Here is a 22,035-nt window from a genome sequence, read left to right on the forward strand (position 1 = left end):
GTTTATGATGAAAGCAAGAGGAAGGTAGGGCCATGATTGGAATTTCTATCTGTCTGTTGTAACGTTTGTCTTCCAAATTTGTTTTTTTGCGACTAATTCGTCCGCAGGCAAAGGGGGAATGCCTGACAGTTCGAACTCGGGGCAAAAACTAATAACAGAGTCCAGAGTAAGTTTACTTCTATGCGTCATGATGTTGTTATGGTTACGAGTACTGACAGCTGATACAACTGTTAGAAATGTTATTTTCAACACACAGTTATGTCTGACTCGCTTATAAATGAAGATACATTGGGAGAAGTTTTATTTCAGGTAATCAAATGTTGCCGTAGCTCGCAAATAACTACCGTAAACTTAACTAACCACTTTGTAAGATAATTGTTCATGCTTACTCTAGCTGGCTAATTTGTCCGGCTTCAGCTAGCTAGTTTTAGGTTCAAGTAAACGTTAACTAAATAATGACCACACTGCAGGGCAGGTTTCACGAACTGTTAACATTTATTATGTTTTTAAAGACATTTAGACAGCAATTTATCTAAATTACTATATACAAGAACACGCCTTCATTTCATGGTTGTTGTTAGAGTGCCTCGACGTGATTCGGTCATACGAGTTTCATACAACAAGCAATCGTCATATGGGGGAAATACAAACTATTCCTTAACCTCTTGTCCGGGCAGCGGGTTTAATATGTCAAGGTATTTTTGTCATTGCACGGATATGATTGGCTTTCCGGTAGAGAAGCATTGTTGTCTGCGGCGAAATCAACGTTTAAATACAGTTTTTTGACAAAATGTGCCAAACTTTTTAACAACAGAACTACAAACATGGCCCCATGTCAAATTAAGTTTTAGCCTATTGGAGCCGTCGCCTTGTCTGGTTGGCAGGTTTCCTTCACTGTTTGTGTGCAACATACATAACATTACAGCCAGAATTTTTAAAAAAGAGTTTTGCCTCTAAGGTTAATATTAATCAGAAAATCAGCATTGAATTCTGCATCTACTACTGGATAACGAGTAAAAAGTAAGGTTTGTATCTTTCATAAGCTATGCAATGAGAAACCTGTGTATATTATACTGTGTATTACAGGTTCAAGATGATTTGAGGCAGCTCAGATGCAGTCTTGACAAAATCACTATCAATGAGGGAGAAAAAACACTGGACGTTCAAGCCTTGGACTCTGCCATTCGTAAAACAGAGTGTAGAATAAGGGTAAGGATGCTTCATGCAGAATATTCACTGTTTACAATGATATTAAACAGATATTTGACAAAGGTAGCTGAATTACAGACTATGTTCTTTTTTGCAACTAGAAACATGCAGAGGATTATCTGAAAAGAGTGACAAAGCAGCCGCTGGTTCTTCCAGCTATTGAAGACTTACCAAAAAAGACGGTCAAGATTCCCAAATGGTGAGAAGAAGCTTACATGTGTCTTGTTACTTAATGCTTGTTTAAAGTGGGGACACCTTTTCTAGTGTCACTGTCAGAACTTTGATTAGATATGCACAGAATTGCATGAATTATAGTGATAATAATGTGAGCCTTTAACACAGGAAACCTGCTCTGGAGGGTATCCCAAATGTGTGTCCAAAAAGGTCAGAGTTTCTGGGGGCTTCACCTGGGGAAAAGGTAGATAAATCTTCATGTTAAATACTCATTTTTTTTCCTAATGTGAGTAGATGAGTTAGAAAGTCAAATATTTTTTAACTTTCTCTTTGTCTGTTTCGTTCAGCACAAGTCAGCGTTAACCATGCACCTGCTGTGTAATCCTGCTCACCCTGAGAACAGAGTCCTTATGCAGCAGAAATGTGGAATATCACTCCCTGATGTCCATAAGAGGAGCACAAATACAGTAAGTACTACAGAGTTTAACTTTACCTGTAGATTGGGAATATTAGATTTCTTTATACCATGCATATTTTCCTAAGAAATACACTTGACTGAGAGGTTTGATTAAGTAAGATACTGTATGGTCTCTGGGCCATCACAGTCCTGATATGTATTGTTCAATTTACTTAACCTAGAAATAATGTTAAAAGTAGATTGTGATTTTCACAGTACCTAATTTTAATATAGTTTGTAGTCCAGGCAGTCTTAAGGTAAACACTAGAAACAAAAAAGCTTCTCAGGCTATTGAATTTAGGTGATCGTTGATTTTTGTATTTAATAGTTGTGTGTCAACATATTCAGTAGTCTACATGACAGTTGTGAAGTGGATGACAGTCAATAAAATTATGGCTTTGTACAACTGAACACAGGAGAATTTAAACTTCCTGTGTTTTGCGAAAATCAGGATACATCTGGTGTTTTGGATTTCTTACTTATGAAGCAGATTTTCTCATAACACTTCAGCCTTTCTGCTGGAAAAGACTATCATTAACTATAATAATAATAGTGTCATGTCCTCCAGTTATTTGTTTTGTGCAGTGAGACATTGATTCCTGTGTGTTTGTTGATATTAATGGTAACATGCAGCACATGCCTCAGGACAGATTTGATTAGGAAGCATTTCAAGAGTTTCTGCTACAAGTAAGATGAATTTGATATCATCGTTCCTTTCCCTGATACTTACTCCTTTAATCCCCAGAATAGACACTTTCTGCTGGAGTGAAGAGTGATGGTAGAGTTCTGCATTAATAGATGCTTCAAGTCTCATCTTGGAGAAACAGTGACATAAAGGTCACTTGGCTTAGTAATGACAGCCAGCACTTGTCACAGCAAACAAATTAATCTTTGCAAAGGTCGACATTACTTTAAGATATATTTTACACACACTCTTTTCCAATATGTTTTTGGGAATCTGTACCTGACATGAGAAATAACAGCCAAGACTGTCATTCTGATGTAGGAGAGATGGAAGTGCTGGCTGCAGAAAGCGGAAAACAGCAGATTGCAGCACATCAGCATTCTTCTAAAGAAACAGGCGCCTGATTGCTGTGCTATGGGCTACTGGTTTACAGCTGTCTCAGGACAGGAGCGGGTACCTGGTCCAGCATGCCAATAAGACAGCCGTAGCTTCCCCAACTGCTAACCACTGGCTCTCTGCCTGCTGCCGTCTCCTGCAACTCAGGCCGGCTCCTCTCCGCTCCGTACCCATGCCAGGGAATGAGCTTTTGCATTTTAGCAATTTTACAAAAGGTGCCACCTTTTCCCAACCTCATCTGAAACAGATGTGTGCCTTTGAGGGGAGATTCTCCCAGCACCTGTCTTCTACCTGTGCTCTGTCAGAGAGCTCAGTGGTCTGAGGAGAACGAAGGGAAGGACATTAGGTGACAGGTGTGGAGGATGAGCTGCACAAACTTTGTTTTTCTGAGAGACATTTAAATCAGTTTATATAAAAGAAGGCTATTAAATATATTTTTTATTTTGTTACAACACAGTGGTGCGTATCAGAAACATAAAAGAATCGAATTGCGCATACTTTTTGAGATTCATTTTAATTCTTGGCTACCTTCTGATTTTCTGTCAAGGTTAAACCTCATAGAATAATCACTGGCCCCACAGTGAGTCTGCAGGTAACTGAACCGAAGAGCCGGCATAATGTGGACTTGTCGACAGAAGACTTGAGGAGAGGTAAACAGACATATTCCTGCTCAGTGATTGTGTGTCAGCTGGTGTTTGTTTTCAGTTTATGCTACATTCTATGCCATGTAAAACCACCATACAGCATTATGTTTTAACTATTTTTATGTTAAGGTTTCTGATCTCGTCTCAGATGTCTATGAACAAGGATAAATAATGTTATTCTTTATTTTATGTTCTATCCTCAGTGCCAGGTACAAGTTCGCTTCATATGTCGATCCATCACAAGGCTGCTTCTCTTCATCCCAGAGAGGACTCGTATTCTTCTATGATGGGTCAGTGCTTATGCAGAGACTCGACTAAAGATACTGCATTTTACCAGATTCTACATCCCATTGTAAAAATACATTCAAGGGAAATATTACATTATGTCTCAAAAGGAAAAAAATCATCATAGTGGTGACTGGTGCAAGTGGTCTCGCTCCTTATGTGGTTATAAAGAAAAGTTCTGCCCTTGGGAATACTGAAACTTGATGAAAAAAAGGCCTGCCACTGTGGCAGTCTAATGTTTCATGCAGGCTTATTGCTACAACATTAGCAATTATTCAGTTTGTCTCTGTTTCTATTGTCTTATGTGACTGTCATAGTATGGACAGCTGCCACAGGATTTGACAGTGTCGATACCACTGAGTAATCCCTAATAGAGTTCATTTGAGCCTGTGTTTTTAGGTCTGATAGGTTCAAAACCCAGGCATGACAAGCATCTGAAATGGGAAACAGAGCCTGGATCCACCTCTGTAAGATTAGGCAGAGAATGCACACCGATCTGGAGCACAAAAACACCACCTCCATCCACCACCTCCAAGAGCCGGGACCACACGAGTTTGATGCAATACGATCTTACCACTAATAACTCTCAGGTAAGAATACTGTTATATTATATATTAATGTTAATTTAAGTCTAGGAAGAGAAATCGATCGATGGCATGTTTTTAATTTCTTCGATTTTGATTGGTTTTCTGTAGAATCTACCCGTGCAAGATTCTGCATACATCAGCAAATACTCCTTCATCATCATGAAGGGACACATCAACCCACTGGCGACAGATTTCTGTCTCTTTAAGCAGAGCTTTTGCTTGTGTTGGAGCAGTGTGGTAGATCCTCTGGAGGCCCTGGAAAAGCTGCTCAGGGACTTTGCTGTGCCTCTAGCCAGAGTGAGCGGGGAACGTCTGGTGGAGTTCGCTCATGGTTGGGATGGTAGTTGGAGAAAGGCTCCTCCATTGACGAGCCTCCTCTCAGTGCTTGAGAACTGGGAGGAGGTGCTGGGCCTGGTCGTACGCCCAGGTCAACGCTACAAGGGAGAGGGTGGCACTGAGGCAGCTGTCACCCACATCCAGTCCTGCTGGAGGCGCTACTTAGCCCGGACGGCCTACCTGCGCTACTGTCGGCGCAAGTGGGCGGCACAGACCATCGCCATCTCATGGTTGATGCACAATCAGCCGCGTCGTGTTAGGAAGGCCCTGCAGGCCCGGCGCTTCAGACAACTGGAGAATTACCGCAGCAGAGCGCAGGTAATGTTTCTTTCACCCATGTGCTTTCTTTCTCTTCCTCTCTTTCTCTTACTTAAAATGCTCAAACGCCTTTCAAAGCTTTCCTGTCTTTATCTGTTTCTATAAATGTCCCACAATTAGATTTTATTAATTAATATAAAAATATCTGCAAAATCTTTTAAGGTTGATTTTGAGTGTATGTTTTAAAATTTGAATACAGTTTGAAATCTATAACAGAAAACAGTTTGAATCTATAGAGATATGACAGGTTCCTTGTTTGATATAATGAATGAATTAATAAAATAAAGTTCAGTTTTCCAATGAAAAAATTACTTTTTAAGGGGGCAAATTAAAATCTTTGTTTGAACATCGATTCAGAGGTGTAACAAGTCTTGACTACTCTGAGCAAATGATAGAAGTAAGGCCAGAAATGGGACAATGCCATGTCAATAACAGCCTAGGACCATTTTCCATGCTGTGTTACTTTACCTTAAATGTGCTGCTTTCGTTCTTCTGGTTTAAGATTAAGAGAAACACAGAACAGCAGAGGGGAGCAGTGAGACAGATGAGCAGAGCAGAACAAGAGAGCGAAGCGAGATAAATATAAAACATGAGCGGAATAAGATGAACGGAGGGGAAGAGCAGAAAAAAAGAGTGAGACAGATGAACAGCAGCCACATCGAGCGCAAAAGAATACAAAGGGAGAAACAGTAGCTATTTGGGCTAGAGATGAAGGGGAAACTAATCCATTCTAGTGTTCAGCTCCAGCATATTTCACAGATAGATTGCTATACCTTAATTCACGATAATCTGCTTTTAAATGAAAACAGATTATGACTGCTGAAGTTAATGTAAACGCATTTTTTTCTCTTTGACTGAATACTTTAATTCTACATTTTCTCGGGGTTAACACCTTGCTTAACCAAAGACACATTTACTGCATTTTCCAGGGTGTCCCACAGACCTTATATGAAGTCATCAGACAGTCTATGATCACAAGCTTTCTGCACAAAACCTCTTTTTACTTTTTTCTGCCATAAAAGAACCTTATACAGTAAGAATTATAGATGTTGCTTGTATTTATCTCAACACGAGAGCTGTATGACAGCACAAGCTTCCTTCATGCATAATGTTAATTTTCCCCCATTCAGCATAGATGTCATGTCTGTGCTGTCATCTGGGCTGAACATCTTTTCGAGTGCTGACACAATATTAATTAGTGCCTACAAGTTCATTTAGTTTTACCATCGCTGTGTGTGTATACATGCACTTAATGTATGTTCTCACTCTTTAAACATTCATACCCTGTTAATTAAGCCTGCTAATCTTCCCCTGGCAGGAGCATCATGTACCTTGCTGATTGAATTAATTGCAAGAAGATGTTTCTAAAGTAAACGCTTAATTTAATTAAGGTGGTATTTTATGCTTGGTTTGCTTCTGTTAGCCCAGAGAGATATTGGCTTGATGTGTTTTAGCTATGCAGCGATGTGATGATTTGTGTGTATATGTGTGTGTGTGTACACGCTTAAGCAGTCCCCTCTCTGATCACTCCCCTTCTCCATCCCCAGCATCTGGCAGCCAACTGGAAACACATCCAGTCCTCCAAGAGGACCATTATCCACATCCCTTCATTAGGTAGCTTTCCCCGCCTGCTGCACACACACACATCTGATCTAGCAGCAGTCATCCCCTGTCTCGCCACTCTGCTGCCCCAGTCTGCGGCGCTGGTGGAGGCACTCCGTCTCGTTCAAATGACTCTCTGCAGGAAAGCACTCACAGGATGATGACAGTCCCCGTGCCAGGGAACTGAACAATTTAGTCTCGATCGCCATTTAATTTGCAGATTAAGCAAATGAAAAGCCATTATGTAGAATATTTGCAAGAGGCACAAAGGTCTTATTTTATTGCTGTGCAGAAAAAAACTCTCAGAAGAAGAAGAAGCTGCTGTGTTCTTGAACTTGACATGAGTGCATGCTCTATGTCTCGCTTTTGTTCTAATTTCACCACAGCTCACATTTAGACTGTAATCAGGCATGTGCATTGTAAATCATTGAGCGGTTGTCTAAAATTATTAAGCCTAATTACTGGCAGATGGAATGCTTTATTTGCACTTGGGGTGGCTACAGAGAGTGCTGTGTGAGCAAGGATAATTAGAAAGTTGAACCCCATTGTTGTTAATTAGCATGAATCCAATCATTTAATTACCTTGATTCAGTTGAGGATTCTCTCTCAGGCAGAAATCCAGACACACATTGAGTACAATCCTGGAGGTGCCACTGAATGTAGCTCAGTGGTGGCTGGACATGCTGCAACAGGACTCCCGGCACACGACAGACACTGCACCTGCTAGTTATTAAGCTAAATTAATCTTCAGCTTGCACTACTGTTTGATTAGACGTAACTACCGTACCCCCAAGTCTAGCAGCGTGCACATCTGAGGACAGTTGAGCTACAGATTTGAAATACAGCTAATTAAAGAAAAGGTAAATTGCAGTTTAAAAGTCCTGTGCACATGTTTGTGACCTTGTATTTTCAGGATTCTCTCATAGCCAGCGACAGAACCTGAGGGGATTTCACATCCTACAGAACATGCAACTATGCAGACTGTGTGATATTAGAGGTAAGAGCTTTTCTGAGCCTCACATACCCTAGAATTAACACCTTCACTTGCTTGTTTTTGTAAGCCTGTAAATTGTTTTTGTCTTTTTGTATTCTTTAAGATGAAAATGTGGAGGTGATCTACGTATGTCCCCGACATCTGGGGGAGGACATCTTGCACTATTACACCAGCCTGCTGAAGTGTGAGGGAGTCGCAGACGGGACCGACACCAGCACGACTCAGGCCTCGTCCTGCAGCAGACGCTTTGTCATCCTCACCCCAGAGGCTGTAGATTATTTCCCGGTAAGGTCAATCACATTGTTTGTCATGTGATTCTGTCCACTGTTCAGCAGGGGGTTTAAAGCTTCCTTTAGAGAAGGGGATTATATTGTATTATTAAGATGCATGTGTAGTTTGTGAACTCTCCTCTAGAGGATACTGTTGAGGAGATTTTTACTCCACCATTGTCTTCAGAGAGCCTCACTTTGTCTGTTTAATACTTTTTCTTCTCTTTTACTACTTTGTGAATTAAACATCTTTGTTATTTCAAAGTAAACAAACTAAAGCTATAATAAGTTATACTTAATTAAAATACATTTAAATGGCTCTGGATAATGTGCGCTAAACAATTAAATTCCATATTGGTTTAATTAACGTACTCATTTCATCTAAGTGCTGCACTATCAAAAATTTGTAATAGTCTGAATTACCGCAGCGCAATAAAATCAAGGTGTTGTTATTTTCTCTTTTTACATCAAGTCATTCTATCCGCTGTTTTACATCCTTTTGCACCAGATTGAATGTGCGACATGACGTGGACTTCTTCATTTCTTTCTATTGATTTTCCTGCTGTTTTGTTGTTAAACTGTGCCAGACGTGTTGCTGAGATGAATCACTGCTACCCATGGCTGGCAGCGCATTCTGCCAGTGACAGAAGGGATAATTCCATGTGGATCAAATAAATACAGATGTGAAGTAATTAGTTATATTCCCAAGGAGCTCATTGCTAGCACACATTAAAGATGTGAAGGATAGGGGAGGCCTCCCACAGGCAGCTTTTATCAATTCAACCTGCTGGAATACAGAAGAGGTCAAAACCCTGCTGGCTGTTACAATAATAGATCTGTTGTGTGTACACAGTGATAAATCAGGTCAAGGAACAACCCTAAGAAGACACTTAAAACTCTTAGCTCCAGCAGTAATCTTTTCCCCCTCTTCTCTTCCAGACCCATAACATGTGCCTGTCCACGCTGCTAAAGTACAGTCCACGCACCCTGAAGCGCATCCAGAACCTGATCCAGGGGAAGCAGGCCTATATTGTGGGTGGAGTGGCCCATGTGGATGACCTGGCAGTGGCGGATGAGCTAGGGGTGCCAATCCTGGCTCCAGAACCGGCTGTAGCGCAGCTCTACAGCACCAAGTCTGGAGGGAGGAGGATCTTTGTAGGGGCAGAGGTTGATGTGCCCCCTGGTCAAGGAGACATCTACTCGCTAAACCAGGTCAGAGATCAAACACACACATGCATTCTCAGACTCCTTTCAAGAATTTGGTCCTTGCCTTCTCAATTGAACATTTACTTGCATTTTGTAGTTTGTAATTCACACTTTTCTCTTGCTTAAGCTTCATGAAACACTGGCTGAGCTCATGGCGCAAAACATAGATGTGCAGCGCTGGCTCTTCAAGATGGACTCTGAGCATGGTGGCCGTGGTACAGCATACTGCGATATATGCCATCTCCACTGCTATAACTGGGCCCTGCAGGAATACCATCGTTACGGCCCTGAGATATGGAAGACCGAATGGATTCAGGTAAAGATGCGACACTCCCTCCCTGTTATAAACAACCACTTCTTTAAGAACATTTTACACACTTACTTTTATGCAATTTTATTGAATTTAAGGTTTGTGTTTTTATCTTTTTTATTTATTTCTCTTATTACTTCTTGCTAAATTGATGTTTTTTACTATTCTGTCTGGTTTTTACGGCTCCCTTTAATGCACTGCTCTTAGAAAAAAGCAATACAGATAAAGTTTATTGCTGTTATTATTACACTCATACCAATGAGGAATCAGCCATTTCAAGTTAACATGGTAACAACCAGATACTTAACAGATAACAAAATAGCAACAGCTGCATAGCATAATGGAGTTTGTGCAGCTTGAAACAATACAGCTCACAAAGGGGTTAGAGTCACTGTAGGATCAAAAGCACAAGAAGGTCAAAGCAGGGTCAGAGGGATGTCATCATTTAGCCCAGTGCAGAGTGTATTAATGTAACAGTCACAATGCTGGTCCCTGTGGTACAGTATTTTGAGCATCGTCCCAAGAGCCACAGAACATTAAATCAATATATAAAATATATGTTATACACACACTTTCTGAGGCACACACATCAACTAGTGTTGGTGTGTCGGGGAGAACGGAAACTGGCCAATACAAGTGGAGCCAGGTGACACCTGGCAGTGACAAAAAAACAATACACAACAATAGACATTATTGTAAACAAAGCATCTCTTTTTCTGTGCATGTGTCTATCCATTTCTTTAAACCTACTGTGCCGTTTAATGTCACACAGATACACAGCTGATTTTATTTCTAATACAAATGTCCTGAAAGTTAATTGAACTACAAATGACACATAGATCCTTATGTGCAGCTGATGTTAATGCTTTGATCTGCTGCTCCAGCATGACAACATTGAGCTTTCTGTCTGTCTGTCCATCAATCATTGGATGGCTCTGAGACGTTTGTCAAGGGAACATTTTAGAACAAATACTTGTTTATGGTTAAAAGCATAAGATTGTAATTATTGTATAAAATATCAACATTTGCTTCCTCCTCATAAAATAGATTCGGATGTTTATCTCAGACCTATTCAGAACAAATAAAATGTGCTTAATTATTGGTAAACTGTTCATTTAGTACAGATGCAATCTGCACACAGCTTCTGAGCCCCTGGCTCTTATTCCTCATATGCTTACAAAGTAGCCTTTGATTTTCTGTCATGTGTTAATTACAGTATTTTGCCATTTAACTGGGAGCTTTGTGTAAACTAATTACTGGCTAATGATTGTGGGCTTGAAGCACAACGATTTTACTTTTTATTCCATTTGAAGGAACAGCAGTCATCTCGAGCTTCTTAATGCTCACTCTGTTTTGTTCCTATTAGCCCCTTCTTTGATTCATAGTGCATGTGCGGTGCGGGGCTGTAATTGTTGTGGCATTGGTGCTGTTAATTATGGCAGAGAGTGGCTGAGCCACAGCCAAGGTCCATAATGGTGGCTGAGGCAGCACAGGAAAGTAAATGGGGTTTGTTTCACCAGCTGGGGTCCCACGGAGAGGGAAGAGTGCCGAGGCCCCCAGTGTAGGCCCACAGCCTCAGGGCTTCTGGGCCATATGGACACAACACTTTAACTGGCCTTTATTCTACACCTTGCTCTTTTAATCAAAGCAAAGCCCACATCCTGTGCTCTTCATTGCATGATTTTTTTTTGTTATGACATCATCTTCCCCTAAAATGCGTTAGCCCCTTAAACGTATCACATCGTCCTTCTGCTGTTGTGCGTGTGTATATTGAAGAAAGCAATTTGGCTCTAATGCTGAAAGATTTCAGAACAATGTTGATGATTAGATAGAAAAGTATGAATATTTTATATCAGTGTATAACCTCGCTGTCCTCTCCTCACAGCAGAGAGTGTAGATGGATTTTTAAACGCGGCACTATATTTTGAGCTATAACACTCATTAATGGAGCACTTTGCTGGAAAACCATAGACCTAATTGCAATGGCAACGACAGCTAGTGAACAGGATATATACACACAATGCTGAATATCTGCAAGTGTTTAAGCAATAGATACTTAAAGCTATGTTTATGAAAATAGTAGCAATTTAATCAATTATTAATAAAACACACATTATCAAATGAAGCATTTTAAATATTTATTTATATTTGAACAGTTCTTCAACAAGTACATTGTTTACCAAAAATAACAAATAGGTGATGATTGTAATGAATGTAATATAAATAAATTTTACAATTCAGTGGGACGCCTTTTACACTGTTAAATCAGTGCAGAAGTAGAAAGCAGATTGGAGCGTGTCCTTGGCCTTAGTCGACACAAACTGTGGGCACTTTTTTAATTATTGCTTGTCTTGAAGGGCTCAGCATGAAGAGGCTCGACTCACAAAAATGCCATGTGATCTTACAGAATAATAATAATAATAATGACATCCCTTCTGGCTATGAAAAAGAAAAGCCTAAAAGGCTACAACAACAATAAACAAGAGAGGTTGCATCAACACTTTCACAGAGGTCTGGGAGATCGTGTGTGTTTCTCTGTGAGGCCCACACAGCCCCCGGCACAATGTTTCAGCCTGCAGAAAGCCCCCGGGCATCTTTTAGCATTTACACAGAGAGAGGTTAAAGACATGTAGATCTGCACCCATGCAATGCCTGAAGGGGGCCACACACACATACACTTTAGCGCTCACACAGCTTGCATATGGATCATTAAGCACAAGAGGGTAAAAATTACACCTAATAGCGTCAACAGATGGAGTATTTCCTTTTGTCACGCTGTGTACAAACAGATCTTGAGCAACACCTTATTTAGGTTAAGTTTGTCAACGAAATGGGTCATTTGTTAATCACTACCACTGCAGAGGCAGGGGGACGTTTGATACAGATGTTCTCTGTCTAAATATTGTGCAGTCTTTGATTGCATGAAGGAGCTCTAAAATATAATGTTTCACCTTCAAATAATTACCCTGATTTATCCGAATAAGACGTTAGAAAGTTGTTCACTTTTATATTATATAGATAAGTGTTCCCATTTTTTGAGTGTGTTTTTGTGCACACTTTAAGCAGAGGAAATGTTGCTCTCCTTGTCTTACGACGTTAAATTCAACTAGGCATGAGAATAATGCTTAAACATGTGAGTAACCTCATGTTTCATTATTATTACACATGAAATTATCAATGGGTATTAAAGTCAAAGCTTTGGTTGGACAGAAAAAATGAATCTTAACACAAAAAGTCTGACTAGTCAGATTATATCCTTCTGTTTGTGAGACTTACAGCAGCTCCTCAGTTGTGTCACTATGTAATGGAGAAATGAAACAGCAATCAAAGAGGCAGGGCAACATCTATTTTATTTATGACCAGATTGCTCGGCTTTATGTGGACACCAAGCAAAGCCTGAATCCTATCACAGGGGACTGTACGCAGTTTAAGTCCAAATAATTTATTGCAAAATACCTCTCTTTCTTCTCTTCCCGTCCTGCTGTTTCTGTGAACTGCATAGGCAAAGTCCTGGGGTGAGCTTGCTCTTCCGTTGAAAATGACAACCGTTCCCTTACACTTTTTCCCGCACCATTGTGTGCTTTATGGTTTGTATAGAGGGAATCACTGTGTAGCATTTGACCTCGCCTCTTACAGTACTTGAATATGATGATGGCTGTTACATGACTGGAATATCAACAGCATAATCTCCAGCCCTGTCTCCAGTGAAGCCAGACAGCATATACTCAAACAAAGTAACGCTTTAGATGGAACGAGAAAAGAACAAAGACATTATTTCCATTCAGATTGTTGTCGTCTTTCAGGCAGGTTTCACATATTTTATTGTGAATTCCTCTTTAATGGTCGCACAAAGACATTATTACATACTGAACTCTGTATTTAAAAGAAGACCCAGACCTTAAACTCTTCATACAGTCAACGTAAGCTTCCAATTATTGTTTTAAATACAGTAAATATGGGGTAAATGTCAGCTCAAGGCAGAGTAGAGCTACTTTAAACATATCACAGCATTGTAGGAGGAAACACTGTTCACGACTTGCCAAAGACACCTAAAACAAAAGTTAGAAATTAACAGCGTAATTAAGTGCTGAAACCATTATGGCGTTTCCTAGTTACAGAAACAAGAGTGATATCGATCCCAGTCGAGCCCTGATTGATCCCCAGATAGATGGGGTTAGCTTAGGCATTCATCAGCTGCCCAGCGGAGAGAGTTGTTATTGAGGGCAGGTGCTGTCTGTGTGCCTGTGAGTTAAAGCCATTAGACTCCTGAGGCCTTCTGATAATAGGCTGTCACTCACTGATAGACCCTCCCGCAGTACCCATCAGACACTCGCACAGAAATTGAAGCAGCCACCAAAGGTCTCAAGGATAACAAGCAGTCACTGGAGTCATCCGGATAACACAAGGGCATTTCCAATAATGTAGTCGACACCTAGAAAGCTTTGATAATGGCACCGAATAAAGTAGCCAGCACTTGTTATTGACTTGTGTTTGAATTAACAAACATACAGGAGTCTGTCATTTCAGTAGATTCCTAATGTATGCGCCTTCACTTTCTTTCTGCAGGAGCCTGTGCTGCTCAGATATTTAGATGAGATCCCAGAGTGGCTTGCCCGTTACGCCCGGCCTGCTAAAACCTCCTGCTATCCCACCTGGGCCGGCTTCCTGAAGACCTTCCTCAGGCAAGGTCAGATTACTTTTGTCAGGCACTGAAAGCTTTTCACCCGCAAATACAGCCATTCAGAATATGCTAAAAGACATTTATGTCCATCCTAGCTCCCAGATGTTGCCTGTGTGAACCGGCAAACAGTTTTTGTGCTTCTCTTGTCGGCTGTTAAACATTTTAGATGCTGTAAACTCTCTCACTGTGTGTCCAGGCGGTGTGGTGGAGGCCTACCCACCTTCAGACAGTGTCACCTGTCTGACAGTAGATCTGCTGCTGGAGCCAGGAGGTGATGTCACCATGCTTTCCTGTGGAGACCAGCTTCACGGCTCCTCTCAACTGGAAGCTATGGGCTCCACTGTTCCTCAGACGTCTGTACACCCTGACACCTTAAACTCCATCTGCATGCGTGTGGGCCGGGCCTGTCTGCAGCGCCTTATCGTCGGTTACGTCTCCGTGGACCTGGCTACCTTTGTGAACCCCCACACCATGGAGCAGAAGGTGAGACGCTAGAGAAGGCTTTAGCTCATGTTTCCACGATAATGATGTTCTGGGCTGTTGCAACACGTGGTGTCAAAGCTCTCTATTTCGCCATATTGGTAACAGAGATCAATTTTAAGGCTGCATGAGGGATCCATATACACAGATAGGTGCCTCCCCTACTGCTCCCCTGGGATTCAGAAAACAGGCAAGGCAAACAGTGGGCACGGCGACCAAATGTGTCACAAGGCCATCTAATAAACTGTCAGGTCTTATTGTGTCGATACACTGATTCCACCATTTAAGGCTTGCCCTTTAACCCCGCAATGCCGAGAAATTCAGGGGCACCTATCCTTCAGACAATAGGTCATTCTAAAGTGATTTGTGCAGCTTCTCGGGGAGGCCCTGTCAGTGTTTAACCCCTGGCTGGTTACTTTGAGCGGTCTGCTGAAATGTCTCCGTTATAATAGCGAGCCGCTGTAGAAGCCTTATCTCATTTGTCAGGATTAAGTTTTGCTGAAACCCGTCTTGATTTATGATATTGGAAATGGACTGGTTTATGATGGTTTAACCTCTGCTCCTAACATGTGGCTGGATTGACTGCTTATTGATCCAGAGCTGTAAAATGAAACGCTTTGTTTATAATATGGTCTATAAAATACTCAACCTGCACTAGAAAGCACGAGTGCTACTTTACATTTCTACAAAAGGGTTAGAGAGGGGGCACTGGACATTTTCTGTTTTTTATTCTTTCATTTAAAAAACAATTAGACAGCAATTTATTTCCCTCTTCAATAATTGTCTTGTATTTTTTATTTTTGTCTTAACTTTTGCAGCTTAATCTATGTTTGCATTCATAATGGATTCTCAGTATTAAAAATGGAATTGAAGTAGACACAAGCTAAGGGCATGGCAGCCACTAGAGGGTAGTATCTTATGGATTACATGTCAACAGTGTGAGCAAAGCATTGTTTAGACGGTGCAATTTAAACCTTAAAACTTAAAGAAAAATTAATTTATATTTCAGGTCATTATTATTATTGATTCCTTTAAATACAGATGTTTTGTCAGCTATCTTTGTAGAGTGGACCTTAGAATGGTTTCTATTCTAAGGTGAAACACATCTCCCACATATCTCACAGTATTTCTACATTTCATTCAGTCATACTAAATTGGAATTTTAGTGACACTCAAATCAGTGTCCTGATTGTCCTATTTCCCTAATTCATCACAGGCACAGAAGCTGCACTCTTCTTTTACTGTGTGAAGTGATATAATAGCAGCCTCAGATTTAATTTTTTTATTTCCAGTGTTGACCTGAAATTGAATGGGATTCAGTGACAGCATAATTAAGAGCAGACTATAAACAGCATGTGCTTGAATAGAGGCAGGGACATTAAAGACAGATTCTTCCCCGTCTCCCCTCACACAGCGCTCAGACAGAGGAGAGCCACATGGGCAAACCTGTCTGGATTTAAACATCAATTTAGATTCAAACCTGTTGCTAAAAGCTGCCTACTTTATTTGATGTGAAGAAGTGGGTCGCATATGTTTGCCCTTGCAGTCTTCCCTCACATTGTGGAACGATGGGGCCCCAGCTGCAGCATCAGGGATTTTAATGAAAATGCAAGGCAATAGAAAACAGGTACAATCCGGGCTTACATTTGCCACAGCTTTGTTAAGAGCAACAATGAGACATGGAGTATGATTTTTAGTGAGTGTGGTGAATGGGGAATGGCGGGTGTTCTTCGCATAGGCCTGGGTACCAACCTGATGCATAGAGAGGAGCATCTATCCGGTGGTATAGCTCTGACAGTGAAGGGGATTGGGCATGGTGTTACTTCTGAACTGTCGCTAGACATGAATATACACATCTTACAATTGTGTCAAGTGAGCTGTTTATATCAATTTATAGATTTACTCTCTTATGTGTGGTTCTCTTATAGCTGATTTTATTAATATTTTAAATGTTTAAATTATAATATTTACTGATGCAAATGCAAATCATAAGGATTGGCTTTTTTACTCTAGGAAAACTGTTCCAGATTCCCAACTAGAACAAGGAAGTTTAATCCTTAACCCTCCTTATATTTACAGCATTATTTGGTATATTTTAAGTAGTTTGTCTGCTATCATTGTAAATGAATATTGATGCGTTCTGGCTGTATGTTGGACTTAAAAAAGGCAATTGAAGACGTCCTCTTAAATAAATATAAATAAATAAAATATAATAATATATAATGAAAATAAGTGTTATTTGCCACCGTAGAATATGACCTACGTTTTTTACAATATATCTGAATTTAATAGAAATAAAACGTCGCCTTTAAGAGAATTACTGTTAATGGTCAGATCTCCCTCTGTTAGCGGAGATAAAGTGCTCAGGTTAGAGAGACTGCGGGCTTCAGACAGGCAGCGATTTGCATTCAGTGGCAGGAGCGTTTACTTTGACAAATAGGAACAGCAAAAGGAGGCAGCCGACTGCCACTTAGTTATTAACAACTCCTTCACTGGTGATTTATTTGCCACTTTTGAAGAGAGGGCATAGCTATTAGGTTATTATTGGGAAAATTAGCCCTGTTTAAGCAGAAGGCTACGACCATACCTGACCCCTTAATATACTTATAATGATGCCATTTACCATACAGATCTGGACTTAGCTTCTCATCAGACCTGAGCCAAACAAACTAGCCCGGGGCAAACTGAACCCAATGCACAGCGAAGGATCTACTTTGTGCATGTGTCATTCCACAACTGAATTACCTAAAACAGTGTGTTTTTCCTTCCTCCTGCATCTCCACTTGGATAACACTGTAAAGACTAAAAGGTACCGACCCCTGTCTGAATATTGAGTATTGGGTTGATTGAATTTATAGTGTCTGTTTCTCTCTGATGTGACACAGAGCTCATGATGTCCTCTGTGCAGGTGTGGGCTATTGATCTGGACCTCTCATACAGTGACCAGCTGGCCATGACCCAGACTCTTCTGATGATGACTGGAGGAACGCTGAATTGCCGCACAGGCTGTTTAGAAGTGCCAATGCCCATCAGAGAGAAATGCTGTGAACGCCCGACTGCAGCCAAAGTACCTTTTTATATTTGCCTATAATAACATATTTTTTTAAACAAGGAGAAAATCTATTTTAAATGCTATATTTAACATTTTATACTTTTGTATAGCGTGTTTAATTGTGTTAATTTTTTTCCTCAACAAGAACACAACCGCCCGTTCTAAAGCAAGCGGAGGATTTACAGGATACAATTATACCTCTGCAGTAATCACAAAGATAGATCAATGTTGTGCTCTTCATTTTTGTTAAATACAACTAAATACTGTAATTACGCACTGAGCTCAATTGGTGTTTAGGTGCTGAATTCATTATCATTTTGATGGATGAGCCTAAATAATCAACACATTAATAATTCATACCATTTTCATTATGCATGTGTATGCATGCTTGAGCACCTCATCAACCTGGTGCCAGGCCTTAAACAATGGAGTTCTTTTATTAGCAGTATGCCTGAGTTTACGCTTGTTAATCTGCGGCTTGTATTATTTTATCAAACATTCATTTAGTCGGTGGCCTGGCGCTTCAGAGCAGCAGTAGAGCCAGCGCAGTGGTTAATGGCTTCAGCAGTGGCCATCATTAGGGGCCTGCATATTACAAACACAATTAAACCCCTGTTGGACACTTTTATTGTTGTGTGAGGGTCCTGTGTTTGACATCTGTAAACACACAGCCATCACGGCGAGTTATGGGCTATCTCCTGAGCTCAGAGGGGCTTATGCCTGCTCCTTCCATCTCCCAAAGGTACCGCAGAACCAGGAACATTTTTATCCTCTTGAGCCCTGCCACTTTTAAGTAATCAACCTCTCTAGTGTTACTTATGGCACCCACGTGCTCGAAACACCTCTATCATGGTGACACGTATTGTGCCATGAGGAGTCCTTTTGTGTTTGTGTCTCAAATAGAATGCAAAGACTTTCACTCCTAAAGTAGTTTCTTTGATTGGCATCGTACAATTAAGCTCATCTTGTATTTGGCATGTCTTCTAAACATTAATTGTTCCTCCCTGCAGTTAATTAAGAAAGGCCCAACAGTTTACCACATGTGCCCCACACGCATCATGTTTACTAATCACACACACTCCCCAAACTCAACAGTGACCCTAAGGACATGTGTATGGGGTTCAGCCATCTCTTCTCTACCCATTTTACGCACACCACCACCTGTTATCCTAAAGCCCTAAAAATGCATAACAAGATTCTGCCTTGTTTAAGATTAAAATAAATACTAACATCAACCTTTACGCACTTACTCTCTACATCTTTTTCTTCGGCTTTGTTTTTTTACAGCCTCTTGTGGTTAATCGTTATGCAGTCATTGGGAGTCACCTGTTTCACGCTAACCTCTCCATGTTATACCATCATGTGTTCTTAAAGATGTGCAAGGCTCATGGGATAGGATTTAACAAGGAGGTAAGAACTCTTTTAACATCCTTGTGTCTCGTTCTTTTTTGTATGATTGATTTTAAGAAACTCACCATAAACATTAGAGAGAGCTGTACAAGTGTGTGACAAGTTGCCTTAAGTAATGTCACACGAGTCAGTGTTAAAGTCCAGCCCCAGTCCTGTCCAGACATATAAAATTCTCTGCTTGAAATAATAAATTGTGTCCGATATGTTTTTTCTGCAAAATACGTTTAATTACCTTGTAAAAATCCTCCCAAGCCATCTCCTCCTTATCTCTCATTAAAAATGACCCAATCTGCATAGTCCCCGCCCACTATGCAAATTTACAACCGCCCCCTCTGTCGCGAAAACAAAACACGTCTCTGCAATCGTCCAGTGGCAACTTGTTGAAACTTAGCTAGCTTGAAATGTAGTAATTAGTAGTAGTAACGTAACGTTAGTAGTCAGTAGTGAATTGCTCAAATTACGATGACGGTTTCAGCTGGCTTGCGCATCGGCAAAGTGGTTGCCATAGGTTGCACATAATGATATGCATAGCGTCACCCCGTCCATTAACGGGATTGGCTCCTTCGGTTTGTGACGTCTCAAACCCTGCCAATCTGAAAACGTGTTGTGTGAAAATATGTCTTGTAGCACATGAAAAACACCACATAGAGATGTTTATAGGGTTAAATACTTGATTTTCACTGGAGGGGGTCTTTAAATTGAGGTTGAAAACTACAACTTTGAAAATATAAACTATCTGGGGTTGTGGATTAGAAATTAAACCAGACCTTTGTCGCTCTCTTCTTATCTCTGCTTCAGGCTAGCACTCAAGGCTACATTAGTGAGTCTAGTATAACACACCCAAACCTGATACTGACCTGCTGGTCAGCAAGTTGCATTCTGGGTAACGTGGGCGTTTTGTATCGATGAGGAGAAAAAACAAAATTTCTCTCTCATTTTTTAAACTGTACATCATAAGTCTAACAATGTTGTATGAATGTGATGCTAAGTCTGTGTATTCTTCTTTCTTCTTTCTTTCTTTTGACTCTTGAATTCAGAGGAAGCAAGGCACTGTTTTTTCTCTTTATGACAGCATGGAACGATGCAATATTGGAATGATGTAAGTATTTCTTGTTGCGTTTCATTATTAGACACACAGAGTTTTTATCAAATGTTGGGTCCATTGCCAGGAGAAAGATTTCAGAGCCCATTTAGGTTTGCTCAACCTCTCTCTGTTCAAATAAACAAGCACATGAAAAACAGTAGAGGTTTAGGTGGATAAAAGACTTGGATTCTTTTAGGATTAAGTTGCCACCTCTGGCTTTACAAATGTCGTTACAAACTCTGAAAGTTGTTAAGCAGGGGGTTATTTAACATATTTATCACTTAAATCCTCTAGCTTACCCAGTGCTGTAACAGTTAAATCAAGCTGTGCTCATCCCCCTAAAGACTGGAGATGTTGTCTGCTGAAAGTTTCATTTAACCACCAGCATCAGATAAACGAGGTGATTGTTTCTTAGCTGGCAACATGGGGAACATTAGTAAACTCGTTTGTTTGGGGTGTCGTTAATAGGACCGTCTCAGAAGATCTCCAGGGAGCTCTGGTGACCTTTGCTCGGAATCTGTCAGTCATTCATCAGGAAATATCAGCCCCTAAGATGCGAGGAGAAACCAATTTCAAGGTACCCTGTTAATGACTTAACGATCTCTCCTCATCTATATAATTAAATATTCTGTGAAGCTCTGGTCAGCTGAATTGTTTTTGCTCATGAAAGTGTAACCAAATAATTAAAAAAGATTTAAAATTACATGAACATGTTTCTCAAGTTGAGTGTGAGTGTGGAATAATAATGGGTTGTAATTAAATTTCACTTTTATGTGTTTTTTTTTTTGGAGGAGTTCATCAAGGGCATAGAGGATGCTCTGCAGGTGACTGCACAGAACAAGATGCCAGCGGTGGAGGACAAAACTGCCGCTTAAACAGCTGCTTCAATAAAAACCTTGCCTGACTCCAGCCAGGTTTGATCATAATGTGATGGCCAGCGTGTCAGATAAACTGTGTGATTAACTACAAATAGCCAAATAATTCCTGAAAAAATATCAGCTGAATCTGTCATTAAAGTCGAGCTGACACGGCATTTAGAGAGTATCCAGCTTCCGTATCGTGACGTATTTCCGAGTGAAACAGGACGTGCAGGTGGGACATTTCATTAGAGGGATTTGATTTGATCGTTGAGAAGTGGGCGTAGACAGACGTGCTCCGCAGCGCAGTAGCTAGCTAACTGACCCAGCGTTCTTGGTGCTCTGCGGCTAAAGGTTGCAGATTGATTGGTTGAAATTGTTTGGTGCTAACTTACGTAAGCACGCGTGAAATTTAGTTTTACCGGAAGAAAAAATGATCAGATTTTGATATAAGAATACAAAGAAAAAGATTTTCTGTATTTTTTTTGGCCTGTATTGTAAAATAGATGCACAATATTACCGGGGATGTGATCTAAAAGGATTAAAATGACATTTTTCATTTCACCTCGACTTTAACCTTTATAATAAAGGCTTTTGTTTAATGTTGGATATGAAATGTATTAATGACACACAGTAAACTATAGACACATTATTTTCACTTCATTATATAAAGTTTTATTTTTTGTAAGGAACTGCAGATTAATTCTGCTTACATAGATATGAACATATTGTTTAAAAATTGTTAAGAATTGTTAAATAAAGATATAATGATAAATTACCTCTGCAAACATGACCTGACTCTTCTAATCTTCAGCGCTTTTTGAGTGGTCACCTTCACCCTTTCACTAATTTTTTTAAGACCGGTGTGCTGGCTTGTCCATGGTGATAATTATTGAGTAAAATTTACATTGTGATTTGTGATTGTTTTTTGATCTCATGGTTTAGAAATATCCAGTGGTGAAAATAAGCCACTGATATCAGTATTGCAAAGAACATTTG

The 22,035-nt window shown here is 40.3% G+C and overlaps 1 protein-coding gene across 1 annotated transcript; it reads left to right on the forward strand.

The window, feature by feature from the left end:
- The first annotated feature begins 258 nt into the window (after positions 1-258).
- On the forward strand, positions 259-21,054 carry iqch (IQ motif containing H). Its single transcript, XM_069686056.1, has 20 exons — positions 259-309; positions 1,087-1,209; positions 1,311-1,408; positions 1,552-1,627; positions 1,731-1,850; positions 3,769-3,838; positions 4,250-4,440; positions 4,546-5,091; positions 6,639-6,705; positions 7,607-7,690; positions 7,791-7,972; positions 8,896-9,168; positions 9,290-9,478; positions 14,039-14,159; positions 14,350-14,636; positions 17,542-17,700; positions 18,973-19,095; positions 20,133-20,194; positions 20,648-20,756; positions 20,971-21,054. The coding sequence occupies exons 1-20, from the start codon at positions 259-261 to the stop codon at positions 21,052-21,054; spliced, it is 3,015 nt and encodes a 1,004-aa protein (XP_069542157.1).
- Positions 21,055-22,035: the final 981 nt, after the last annotated feature.

The sequence above is a fragment of the Semicossyphus pulcher genome, unplaced genomic scaffold, assembly GCF_022749685.1.
Source record: "Semicossyphus pulcher isolate SPU_LCO1_2020_fin unplaced genomic scaffold, fSemPul1.0.p SCAF_8, whole genome shotgun sequence".
NCBI lineage: Eukaryota > Metazoa > Chordata > Actinopteri > Labriformes > Labridae > Semicossyphus > Semicossyphus pulcher.